We start from the raw sequence: 12,625 nt of genomic DNA on the forward strand, positions 1-12,625 counted from the left end.
TGACGGTCGCGCTCTTCTTTTTCTTTCTGTTTTTGTTCTTTTCGTTCGCGCTCATCTTTCTCTTTCTGTTCTTTAAGTTCGCGCTCCTGTTTCTCTTTTTGCTCTTTAAGTTCGCGCTCCTGTCTTTTTGCCCTCTCCTCAATGGTCTCAAGCCATTCCGACAGCTCGTCATCCTCAGCTTCTAACTCAAGAATAGCCCTTAGCAGTTCTGGTTTTCTGAGTTTGTCTGAGACATCCAGACCCAACTCTCTTGCAAGCTCCAGCAATTTCGTTTTGCCCAACGACTTCAAATCCATGGCTGCTCTAAATGCTGCTTTCTCTACTGCCTACTATTGTCTTGCCGCAAACTAACCCGGCAGCAACGACAACCACAATTACCAGCTCTGTTTCTGACACTAACAAAAGCCTGGCAAAACTCAGATGAAGAAAGTCCCGCACTCACCAAACCTCGCAGCCAAGAATTCAGCGCAGTCGTTGCGCTGCAGGCAACCAGTCATCACACAGGGCTCGTTGCACTGCTCCCGGATGGTCGTTGTGCTGCTCAGCATACAGTCAACCGCATATCTTCGCTGCTGGCCTCCGTTGTCGTGATCTCACCGCTGACAGACAGTTGTTGCAATCTCACCGCTGGCACCAGTTGTTGCATATAGGTCACAAGCCCCAAGGGTAGCGTTGGCCTGGCGGCCTGGGGCACAACTGGAAGCATCCGAAGGTCCTGGCAAAGCATGAGTCGACTGCTAACCGAACAACTTGTTTATTCTAGCATCGCAAAAGAGCGGCCGGTCATGTCGACCGAAGTGGAGAGACGGGAGAGCACGTTACTCGACGGAAGAAATCGGAGCCTCTCTCTTGGCGTCCGGGGGCAGCTGCTTTTATACTCTCAGAGTTGAGGGCAAGCAGGAACGTCTCGGGATGAGGCCACGTGACGGCGGTGCTCGGGCACGTTGAGACTAGAAGGTGACGCATCCGCCGGGCCGGCGCCGGTCAGACCTCCTCGCTTCACAGTTGGGGGAGCTCCTCTCCCCGGCTGCCGCGCTTTGACAAGCGTGGGCACCAACATGCACACACACACACACGCGCACACGAAGACACGTGGCATTGAAAAATGCCTGGACGCGCTTGGCGGGGAGGCGTTGCGGCAGCGCTGAACGGGCCAAAATGTCCGCCGCTTTGAATGAAGCCCCGGCGTCCGTTGCATCCGCGCCGGCTGTACCGCGCGTCGTAGGCGAAACGTAACAGCGGCATGTGTTGTTGAGCGGCGTTGCCGTAGTGCCACATCACGCTCCTCCTGCTCTCCTCGCGCGATGAGTGACGCGATAAAGTGCGGTGCGCAGTGAGCCCCCGCCTATTTAACCCCCAAGACCGCTCAGGAAGATCTTATCGTTCATCAACTGGAGGTTGAATTGTCTTGCAACTGTACATTCTTTTTTCTTTGTCTCGCTCCTCCCAGTCCCTTAGTCCGGGATAGGCTGATCACCCTCTAGAGGACGATAATGAATATGCGAGGAATGCTGAGCCAGAAGTTACCGTACAACCACAAACGACGATAATCGAAACACCCAGGGCAGCGTGTCCTAACGTCTTTCGATGAAAAACAAGCAGGTCACTCACCACTGTCGAAATAAGGTGACGTTTCGGGACCCATTGTTTACAATGAAAATGCGGGCAAGGCAGAAGGTTCTTAAGCACACTTGAGCACTTGGCGTAGAGTTTAGGAGTACACGTGGTTGGGGATGCCAGATGATAAGTGCATTCCTTCTGGTTCGAATAATGAAAGCTTCAACCTAAAGGGGCGCTGCAGTGACTTTCGCGATGCGCTGCTGAGCCCGACGGCGCTGGATGAAATGCCTGCTGCCATTTGATGAGGGCGCAATGCAAGGACGCCCGCGTATCGTGCATTGGGTGCACGTTACACAGCTCCAGGCGGTCAAGATTAACCCGGAGTTCGCCACTACGGCGTGCCTTATAATTAAATTGTGGTTTGCACAAGTGAAACATGAGAATTAAATTCAAATAATTTTTTGTCGGGAGCCTTGTGCGCATTAAACGAGCGAACGAATGACTGAGAATTTTTAGTACATCAGGCGAATTCACTGAAAATTAAGATTGACTACTTAGCGTTTTTAATTATTCACGTTCGCAAACATCTTGCATCTGCGAAATTCAAGCGAAGCAGTAGTGAAGTTATCAATACTTAGTGGAGATCCTATAGACTAGCAGAACTTTCTATAAATATTCATGCCTAAACGGCGCTACAAAGTGCATTAGCGTTCCAGTTTGGCTTTATAAAAGCGCCCCTCTAGCACACAGCGACATTTAGAAGGGAAACACGAGTGACTTTCACAACACAATTTATGGGTTGACTTTTTGAAAGTGGGGCTACTAAGAAGACAGGGCTTCACTATTGCTTGGCTTCAATTTCGCAGTTGCAAGTTATACCCTAAAGTGAATAACACGAAAATGAAGTGAATTATGCGTTCTTTTTGTTTCCATACCTATATATTTACTGTACACTTAACTTCCGCTTAAAGAAATCCACCTGAATAGGCTATATAGAGCTGAGACATGCGATTGAATATAAATATATATATATATATAATATTTATGTTCGGTATGAATAAAACACTTTATACATTGTAGCTAATGATGATATTGATCAACGCTGACATGTTAAAGCATGCGATTATGGATGACACTTTTGCACTCATTCTTGTGTCGTTTTTTTTTCTCTCATCGCGATAGCCTGACTCCCAGCGGAACCCCGATGACCCATTCGTAAGCAGCTTAAGGAAAACGCTGACCGAAGCCGACACGCTAATTCTCAACATCGCCATCGCATTTCCTCCCTTCCGAGATCTGGTCACTTGGGTCTTTCCTTACGTTCCCTACGGGAAGCTTTTCGCACTCATTTGCAGACGAATACACGACGTGATACTCGTTCGGAGAGCGGAGCCTCACGTGCGGCACTTGGACATGCTGCAGCTCATGCTGGATGAACAAGCAAAAAGCAATCCCTCCGGGAGCATCAGTGATAACGACAACGTCAAGTGCGCGGGTCAGGAAGCCAATGCGGCCAGTGCCTTCGTGATAACGGACGAACACATCGTGTCCAACTGCTTCATCTCGCTCGCCGCGGGCTTCGAGACGACGGCGGTCACGCTGGCGCTCATCTTGGACGAACTTGCGCGCAGCCTCGAGGAGCAGGAAAAGCTATACGTGGAGCTGGTCTCCGCCTTTCCTGGAGGCCTCCAGCGGGATGTCGAGTACGATGAGCTGCAGAGCCTGAAGAGGCTCGACATGGTGGTGAGCGAAGCTTTGCGCAAGAACCCCCCGCTTGTGCTGTTCACGACCAGAATGTGCAATGAAGACATAACTGTCATGGGTCGCACAATACCCGCCGGATCGCGCCTCGTAGTCCCCAAGTGGAGCATCCACCGCGATCCCGAACTTTGGCCTGAACCGGAAAAGTTCGACCCAGAGAGGTTTAATCCCGACAACGAAAGCAACCGGCACCCGGCGTCGTATATTCCCTTCGGCATTGGCCCCCGTCAATGTATGGGCAGGAAGTTCGCCCTGCTCGAACTCAAGACTGCACTGTGCAAGTTGATTCTCAAGTATGAGTTTGCGTTGTTCCCGGGCAACGAAGAGAGCATAAAGCTTAGAGTTCCTCTCATAACAATATGTCCTGTTAAGAATGTGGTACTCAGTGTGAAATTAAGAAATCGTGCTACGTGACAACTGCCGAGAATCGCTGTATTTGCTGACATGTCAGCCTCCAACATTGCGCTCTCGGCGGCAGTTCAGAAGAGTCTGCGCACTTTTACGTGTTCACACAACTAGTACTCCCTCTCTTCCATTCTTTCTCTCGTTCCTTCTTTATGTCCCCTTGCCCCAGTTCATGGTGGAAAGTTGGATGTACTTCTGGTTAACCCCACGTGGCTCTCACTTTACTGCGCAGAAGTTTCCGCTAGCCCCTGTATGCATCCTTAGCATAGGTTCCCTGTGGGGCAGGGGGGGGGGGAGTGTAGGGGATATCTTGGCCAGCTTAGGTCTGTATGAGCGACATGAATTTGTACACCAATCCCTGAGATATTGCAATAAAGGGCATGCATTCCCTGGGGGGTTCCCTGGCTGGCTTACGTACTTATCACGGCGCGTGAACGGAAAGGAATTCGCCGATCCTGGAGGCAACTTTACAATTGCTAGTAAGTACGGCGGGGCGTGCATTTCCGGAGGCGACGGACATTTGTGCGCATGCGCGAGTAAGAACGGGTCTGAGAGAAAAATGCTAGGGGCTTTACCTCCTTGAATATCGGATTTGCTAGGCGTTTGTCCCTAAGCCTGCCGGGATCACGGTGTGGGGTCGAGTTTACGCTCGCACGCTGGCTGCTGGCGCGGAGAAACAGATGAAGCCATGGGCGCTGACGCCTCACTTGGTAATCGCTGTGTCGGACAGACTCTCTCGCGCCTGCGGCGCCCGTAGAGAGTCAATCGTGCCGCATTATTCCTTTCCCGCGCGTTACGGCGCGCTACCTTCAAAATAGCATCACTGAATTTCCGAAAGGACCGTAGTAGAGGACCGCAGCATGGACCGTAGTAGAGGTCGGGCCGCATATGTTGAAAATCTAGAAAGTACAGCACCTTATCGACCGCGGCTGATCCCGACTGTCAGAAAGGCCGCCGGTATCGCTCCGCGCCCGTGCAACCGCTGTGAGACTACGCCGCGCCAACCTAACGGCTTTTGCGCTAACCTAACCTAACTTAACCATAACCTAACCTAAAGTGGGCGAGGCGCAAAGGCAATAATCCTCACTGCGTAACCGCTGTGAGAGCACGCCGTGGCACCCTCATCGCCTTTTGCGCTAACCTAGTCTAACCAAACTTCACTTAAACCTAACCTAGTGTGGACGAGACGCAACACAAATAATCCTGTTGGCGTGACATCAAGGCATCGCCTGCGGCATTTCAGCTAATCGCTCACTGAAAGGGAACCGCTCAGTGCTCCCGAAAAGTCGCGGGAAGCAGCATACGAAAAGCTTGCCAAGAGCGAAGATGCTGCTTCAGGAGAGCAGGCCCGGCCTCTACTACGGCGCCTAGGGCTCCTTTAGGGGAAATCAGTGTTTCCTTTTTTTTTCTGAAGGTAGAGTGCCGTGAGGCGCGAGAAAGATATATACCGGCATAACTGACTCAGCCCGAGTCTGGCTCAGCACGAGTCATAACATACTGAGCAGGTGCGAGTAGGTCTGTCCGACATACCTTTAGCTTCTGGGAGTGTCGTACGTCCGACGCACAGTTAGCCGCAGCCATCACCAAATGGGGTGGCATCCGTGCACACTGCTTCACCGCGCTGGCAGCCTCCGACGGAGCGTAAACAAACTCGATCCCACTAGGCAACGCTAGCGGGCCTAGGGAAAACGCATACAACACGAGCAACGAAACTTTTCCTCCGTGCTACCTAGCAAAGTCAGATATTCAAGGAGCAAAGCCACGAGATCTTCCCTATCGCAGCCGGTCTTACTCGCGGCGGCACACAAACGTCGGGAGCCTCGGAAAATCCCACGCTCGCATAACTTGCTACCAATTGTAAAGATGCATCCCGGGGATAGTGTAATACCGGGCTGACCTGCACTCCGCACTCCGCCAACTTTCAAATATATCTTCCATATCTTGAGTCCATATAGAACCACATAAATTCGACGTTAAGAAAGGGGATTTACCGAGGGGTCCGACATTTATTAGTCATAAGAGGCCAACAAACACTGGCACCAAGGACAACATAGGTGAAAGTACTTGTGGCTAATAAATGAAATAAAGAACGCGTAAATTAATGAAAATGAAAGTGGATGAAAAAACTACTTGCCGCAGGTGGGAACAATCCCACAACCTTCGCATTACACGTGCGATGCTCTACCAATTGAGCTACCGCGGCCTCATTTCCCCATCCACAGTCTTGGGTATTTATGTTTCCTAGTAGAACTCTGGGAGTGTTAGCCAGAGTTCACAGACCTTGGTGGCGGATGTGGAACATTCTTTCTGCCGCAGGCGTCACGAGAACGTGTTATTTTTTCGTGAAGGCCTCCGGCAATGAACCCACACATGCTACCTGAAGGCGTCAATTTTGCCGGATTCGAGACCCTCGTTATGTGATAAACGAGAAAAGCGGGGGTTAATCGAGGTGCCCGATTATCATTAGTCATATCATAAGAAGCCAACAAACACTGACACTAAGGACAACAAAGGGGAAATTGCTTGTGCCTAATAAATGAAATAAAGAAACGATAAATTAATGAAAATGGAAGTGGATGAAAAAACAACTTGCTGAAGGTTGGGCACGATCCCACAACCCCAAACTTTTTTCTCCATGTAATGTCTGGCTCTTCGAGTAGACCAGCTTATGGATTAGGATTGCGCTATCTGCCACGGGCAATTTCTTATGATGTTTGAAAATGTTCACGGAAATACCCACTATTTATTAGAAGGTACTCTTATTGTAGCCAGTTGGCCTTCGTGCGCTTTATTAGAGCGCACTTCTTAGGCGCCCATTCCTGCGGCGAGTTTCGGCGGCGTAAACGAGCGAACGAGAACAGCGAAATATGAAAGCTTGCGACCATCGGCCACTGTGATTTGCCCCCGCTTCTGTGAAATTCAGTTACCTCGCCTGGCCTCCACGTGGAGGTCATAGCCTCTGCTTTTTCTTGGGCCCTTGAGGTGGCTGCCCGGCAGGGGCCAAACCACTCATCATCATCATCATCAGCCTGGGTACGCCCACTGCAGGGCAAAGGCCTCTCCCATACTTCTCCAACAACCCCGGTCATGTACTAATTGTGGCCATGTCGTCCCTGCAAACTTCCTAATTTCATCCGCCCACATAACTTTCTGTCGCCCCCTGCTACGCTTCCGTTCCCTTGGAATCCAGTCCGTAACCCTTAATGACCATCGGTTATCTTCCCTCCTCATTACATGTCCTGCCCATGCCCATTTCTTTTTCTTGATTTCAACTAAGATGCCATTAACTCGCGTTTGTTCCCTCACCCAATCTGCTCTCTTCTTATCCCTCAACGTTACACCCATCATTCTTCTGTCCATAGCTTGTTGCGTCGTCGTCAATTTGAGTAGAACCCTTTTCGTAAGTCTCCAGGTTTCTGCCCCGCAGGTGAGTACTGGTAAGACAAAGCCATTGTACACTTTTCTATTGAGGGATAATGGCAACCTGCTGCTCATGATCTGAGAATGCCTGCCAAACGCACCCCAGCCCATTCTTATTCTTCTGATTATTTCCGTCTCATGATCCCGATCCGCGGTCACTACCTGCCCTAAGTAGATGTATTCCCTTACAACTCCCAGTGTCTCGCTACCTATTGTAAATTGCTGTTCTCTTCCGAGACTGTTAAACATTACTTTGGATTTCTGCAGATTAATTTTTAGACCCGCTCTTCTGCTTTGCCTGTCCAGGTCAGTGAGCATGCATTGCAATTGGTCCCCTGAGTTACTAAGCAAGGCAATATCATCAGCGAATCGTAAGTTACTAAGGTATTCTCCATTAACTTTTATCCCAAATTCTTCCCAATGCAGGCCTCTGAATACCTCCTGTAAACACGCTGTGAATAGCATTGGAGAGATCGTATCTCCCTGCCTGACGCCTTTCTTTATTGGGATTTCGTTGATTCCTTTATGGAGGACTATGGTGGCTGTGGAGCCGCTATAGATATCTTTCACTAGTTTTACATAAGCTCGTCTACACCCTCATTCCGTAATGCCTCCATGACTGCTGAGGTTTCGACAGAATCAAACACTCTCTAGTAATCAATGAAAGCTATATATAAGGGTTGGTTATATTCCGCACATTTCTCTATCACCTGATTGATAGTGTGAATATGGTCTATTGTTGAGTAGCCTTTACGGAATCCTGCCTGGTTCTCTGCTTGACAGAAGACTAAGGTGTTCCTGATTCTATTTACGATTACCTTAGTAAATAGTTTGTGGGAAACTGACAGTAAGCTGATCGGTCAATAACTTTTCAAGTCTTTGGCGTCCTCTTTCTTATGGATTAGGATTATGTTAGGGTTCTTCCAAGATTCCGAGTACGCTCGAAGTCATGAGGCATTGCGTATACAGGGTGGCCAGTTTCTCTAGAAAATCTGCCCACCATCCTTCAACAAATCTGCTGTTACCTGATCCTCCCCAGCTGCCTTCCCCCTTTGCATATCTCCCAAGGCTTTCTTTACTTCTTCCGGCGTAACCTGTGGGATTTCTAATTCCTGTAGACTGTTTTTTGTTCCATTATTGCCGTGGGTGCCACTGCTACTGTACAAATCTCTATAGAACTCCTCAGCCACTTTAACTATCTCATCCATTTTAGTAATGATATTGCGGGCTTTATCTCTTAACGCATACATCTGATTCTTGCTAATTCCTAGTTTCTTCTTCACATCTTTTAGGCTTCCTCCCTTCCTGAGAGCATGTTCGATTCTATCCATATTATACTTCCTTATGTCAGCGGTCTTACGCTTGTTTATTAACTTCGAAAGTTCTGTCAGTTCTATTCTAGCTGTAGGGTTAGAGGCTTTCATACATTGGCGTTTCTTGATCAGATCTTTTGTCTCCTGCGATAGTTAGCTGATATCCTGTCCCACCACTGCCACCCGGCAAACCTGTTTTACTTTGGAATAAAGCCAGTCTACTCTTCGTTCTCTACCTGTCAAAACGTGTATTACTTGCTTCCGATAAACCAAGCTCCCAAAAAGTGGTGACCCAGGACATTTACGTTTTGTTTTCGAACACTAGGCATGGACGGCGCTGCTCCTACCCCAGCTCACAGACCTCACAGAGCCACAATTACGTCTCGTCTCATCGCCGCAGAACTTCAGATTGCCAGCTTTTGGCGCAAGAATCCCTGAGTTTGGTTTATGAAAGTAGAGGCCCTTTTTCAACTCCGGTGCATCACCTATCCGACAGCAAGGTACCTGCACTTCGTCGCCCCGCTACCCTCCGTCATCGCCGATGCCATAGACGACTTGCTAGCGCGTACGCCTTCCGCCACAGCATACGACGATCTAAAAGGCGCGGTCCTGCAACGCCTCGAGCCATCGCAACAGCGTAGGATTCAAAAGCTCCTCTCCGAGGACCTGGGCGACCAACGACAGTCACAACTCCTGCACTGGTTGCGTCAGCTGCTGGGTGGCCACCCCAAAAACGAGAGTCAACTTCCAATTTTGCGCGAGCTGCTCTTGCAACGCCTCACGCAGTCCGTATCCATGGTGCTCACGGGTTCCGTCAAGACGAGTCTCCATCGGCTACGTGCACTAGCGGACCGCATATGCGACAGCTCCGTTTGCGTCACAGCTACCTATCACCGCTGCGAGAGTCTCAAAGCCATGAGACCGACTCTCGCGCCTGGAGAAAAGAGTCGACCGCCTTGCCAGTGCACTGGAGAAGCTGAAGACGTCTGGCAAGGCTGACGATTAGCCTGCAGTCCAACCTCACCTCATCTGGCATCCGCATGTTTCGGCCACTCTCCTCATGCCACAAGGTACTTCCTGAGCATCCGCAACTCACGAAGCCCAGAAACGATGCGCTGGCCGTCAAACACAACGTGACGCATCATATCACCATGACCGGCCCACCTCTCGCCACGCGGTCGCGGTGGCTCGCTGGAAGAAAGTTGGAAGTTGCGCGCCATCAGTTCGAGCACATCATCATCATCATCCTGGCTGCGTCCACTGCAGCGCAAAGGCCACTCCCAAAGTTCTCTAACTACCCCGGTCATGTGATAATTGTGGCCATGTTGTCCCTGCAAATTTCGTAATCTCATCTGACCACCAGACTTTCTACCGTCACCTGCTACGCTTCACTTCCCTTGGAATCCAGTCTGTAACCCTTAAAGACGATTGGTTATCTTCCCTGCTCATTACATGTCCTCCCATGCCCATTTTTTAAATTAATTTCAACTAAGCTGCCATTAACTCATGTTTGTCCCCTCACCCAATCTGCTCTTTTCTTATCTCTTATTGTTACACCCATCATGCTTCTTTCTATAGCTCGTTGCGTCGTCCTCAATTTAAGTAGAGCCCTTTTCGTCAGCCTCGGAGTTTCTGCCTGTACGGGAGTACTAGGAAGACGCAGCTGTTAAACACTTTTGTCTTGAGGGATAAGGGCAACCGACTGCTCATGATCTGAGAATGCCTGCCAAACGCACCCCCTAGCCCATTCTTATTCTTCTGATTATTTCCGCCTCATGATCCGGATCCGCCCTCACTACCTGCCCTAAGTAGATGTATTCCCTTACGACTTCCAGTGCCTCGCTGCCTATTGTAAATTGCTGTTCTCTTCCGAGAGTGCTAAACATTACTTTAGTTTTCTGCAGGTTCATTTTTAGACCCACTCTTCTGCTTTGCCTCTCCAGGTCAGTGAGAATGCATTGCAATTGGTCCCCTGAGTTACTAATCAAGGCAATATCGTCAGCGAATCGCAAATTACTAAGGTATTCTCCATTACCTCTTATCCCCAATTCTTCCCAATCCAGGTTTCTGAATACCTACTAAGCACGCTGTGAATAGCATTGGAGAGATCGTATCTGCATGCCTGACGCCTTCCTTTATTGGGATTTTGTTTCTTTCTTTAAGGAGGACTACGGTGGCTGGGAAGCCGCTATAGATATCTTTCAGTATTTTTACATACGGCTCGTCTACACCATGATTCTGTTAAGCCTCCACGATAGCTGAGGTTTCGACTAAATCAAACGCTTTCTCGTAATCAGTAAAAGCTATATATGGGTCGGTTATATTCCTCACATTCCTCTGTCACCTGATTGATAGTGTGAATATGGTCAATTGTTGAGTAGCCTTTACGAAATCCTGCCTGGTCCTTTGGTTGACAGAAGTTTAAGGTGTTCCTGATTCTATTTGCGATTACCTTAGTAAATACTTTGTAGGAAACGGACAGTAAGCTGATCGGTTTAAAATTTTTCAAGTCTTTGGCGCTCCCTTTCTTACAAATTAGGATAATGTTGGCGTTCTTCTAGGATTCCGGTACGCTCGAGGTCATGAGGCATTGCGTATACAGGCTAGCCAGTTTTTCTAGAACAATCTGCTCACCATCCTTCAACATATATTCTGGGACCTGATCCTCCCCAGCTGCGTTCCCCCTTTGCATAGCTACCAAGGCTTTATTTACTTCTTCCGGCGTTGCTTGGGGGATGTCAAATTGCTCTTGACTATTGTCTCTTCCATTATCGTCGTGGGTGTCACTGGTATTGTATAAATATACATAGAACTCGTCAGCCACTTGAACTCGTCAGCCACTAGTATTGATATTGCCGGCTTTGTATAGTAACGCATACATCTGATTCTTGCCTATTCCTAGTTTTTTCTTCACTACTTTTAGTCTTCCTCCTTTCCTGAGAGCATGCTCAAATCTCTCCATTTTGTTCTTCCATATGTCAGCTGTCTTAGGATTGTTGATTAACCTGGAAACTTCTGCCAGTTCTATTCTAGCTTTAGGGTTAGAGGCTTTCATGCATTGGTGTTTCTTAATAAGATCTTTCGTCTAATGCGGTAGCTTAATAGCATCCTGCTTAACGAAGTTACCACCTACTTCTACTGCACACTCTTTAATGATAACCATAAGATTGTCGTCCAATGCTTCAACACTAAGGTCGTCATACTGAGTTAAAGCCGAATATCTGTTCTGTATCTTGATCCGGAATTACTCTAGTTTGCCTCTTACCGCTAACTCATTGATCGCCTTCTTATGTACAAGTTTCTTCCGTTCCCCCCTCAAGTATAGGCTAATTCGAGTTCTTACCATCATATGGTCACTGCAGCACACCTTGCCGAGCACGTGCATATCTTGTATGATGCCAGGGTTTGCGCAGAGTATGAAGTCTATTTCACACACTCTAAAAATATTGTTCAGATATAATAACTTTTGCAAATAGATATTGGAAAAATATCTCTGAATAAATGTTTTATCTAATCCCTAAAACTGTAAAACGACTATTTAATAACTAACTTTATATATCCTTACAACTTGCTAGTAATATCCTGTCAACTATTGGCCGCGGATATCTTGCAAGCATTTACAAACGTTTTATTGTCCCCTGAATAAAATTTTTATGTACTTCCTAAAAACCTGTTTGCAAGTGTCCAAGTACTTGTCGGACTTCACTAAGCACTAAATGATGTTCTGAGCAACACACATTTGTTGCCTTTTTAGAAAATATGTACTATTGAACTGATTGCAGTAATTGTTCAGTGAATAGCATGCGCACTTTAATAAAAGCTACCTAATGTCCATGATGATGCAGCATAAGTTAGCTGGACGTTTGTCAAGAAACTTTAGAATGCTGGCCATTGTAAGGACTATGTACAGGATCTGTTCCCGTCATAGAAGCAGGCGCTAAACAAAGGCATGTGTCACACGTTGCCAAGTGGTTAGGTGTGGCATGCAACAGAAGAAGATAGGTTTACATGTGTGCTTGAACACATCCATTTAATATCTCCGAGCTACTAATGAGGACAACAAGTTCTTCAGCTGCCCTGGAAGTACGCTGAAATTTTGCATGGTGTAGTTTAGAAAATATAAGAAAAAGAGGCAATGTATTGTTGTTTCTAGTGTGACATTGCAA

The 12,625-nt window shown here is 48.0% G+C and overlaps 2 protein-coding genes across 2 annotated transcripts in view; both read left to right on the forward strand.

Moving 5' to 3' along the window:
- The window catches only part of LOC126518692 (cytochrome P450 3A24-like), a 145,572-nt gene extending 141,576 nt beyond the window's left edge, over positions 1-3,996 (forward strand). The window contains exon 5 of the mRNA XM_050168458.2: positions 2,743-3,996. Within this exon, the coding sequence (XP_050024415.1) occupies positions 2,743-3,735 (993 nt within the window). The 3' untranslated portion in view covers positions 3,736-3,996. The remainder of the gene's footprint in view (positions 1-2,742) is intronic.
- Positions 3,997-8,906: 4,910 nt separating this feature from the next.
- LOC140213089 (uncharacterized) lies at positions 8,907-9,458 on the forward strand. The gene has a single exon (XM_072284203.1). It carries the CDS (start codon positions 8,907-8,909, stop codon positions 9,456-9,458), a length of 552 nt encoding a protein of 183 aa, XP_072140304.1.
- Positions 9,459-12,625: the final 3,167 nt, after the last annotated feature.

This window comes from Dermacentor andersoni, chromosome 1, assembly GCF_023375885.2.
Source record: "Dermacentor andersoni chromosome 1, qqDerAnde1_hic_scaffold, whole genome shotgun sequence".
In the NCBI taxonomy this organism is placed as follows: domain Eukaryota; kingdom Metazoa; phylum Arthropoda; class Arachnida; order Ixodida; family Ixodidae; genus Dermacentor; species Dermacentor andersoni.

Coding starts and splice junctions, on each gene's coding strand:
- LOC140213089 (XM_072284203.1), top strand. CDS start 8,907: ATGAAAGTAGAGGCCCTTTTTCAACTCCGGTGCATCACCTATCCGACA.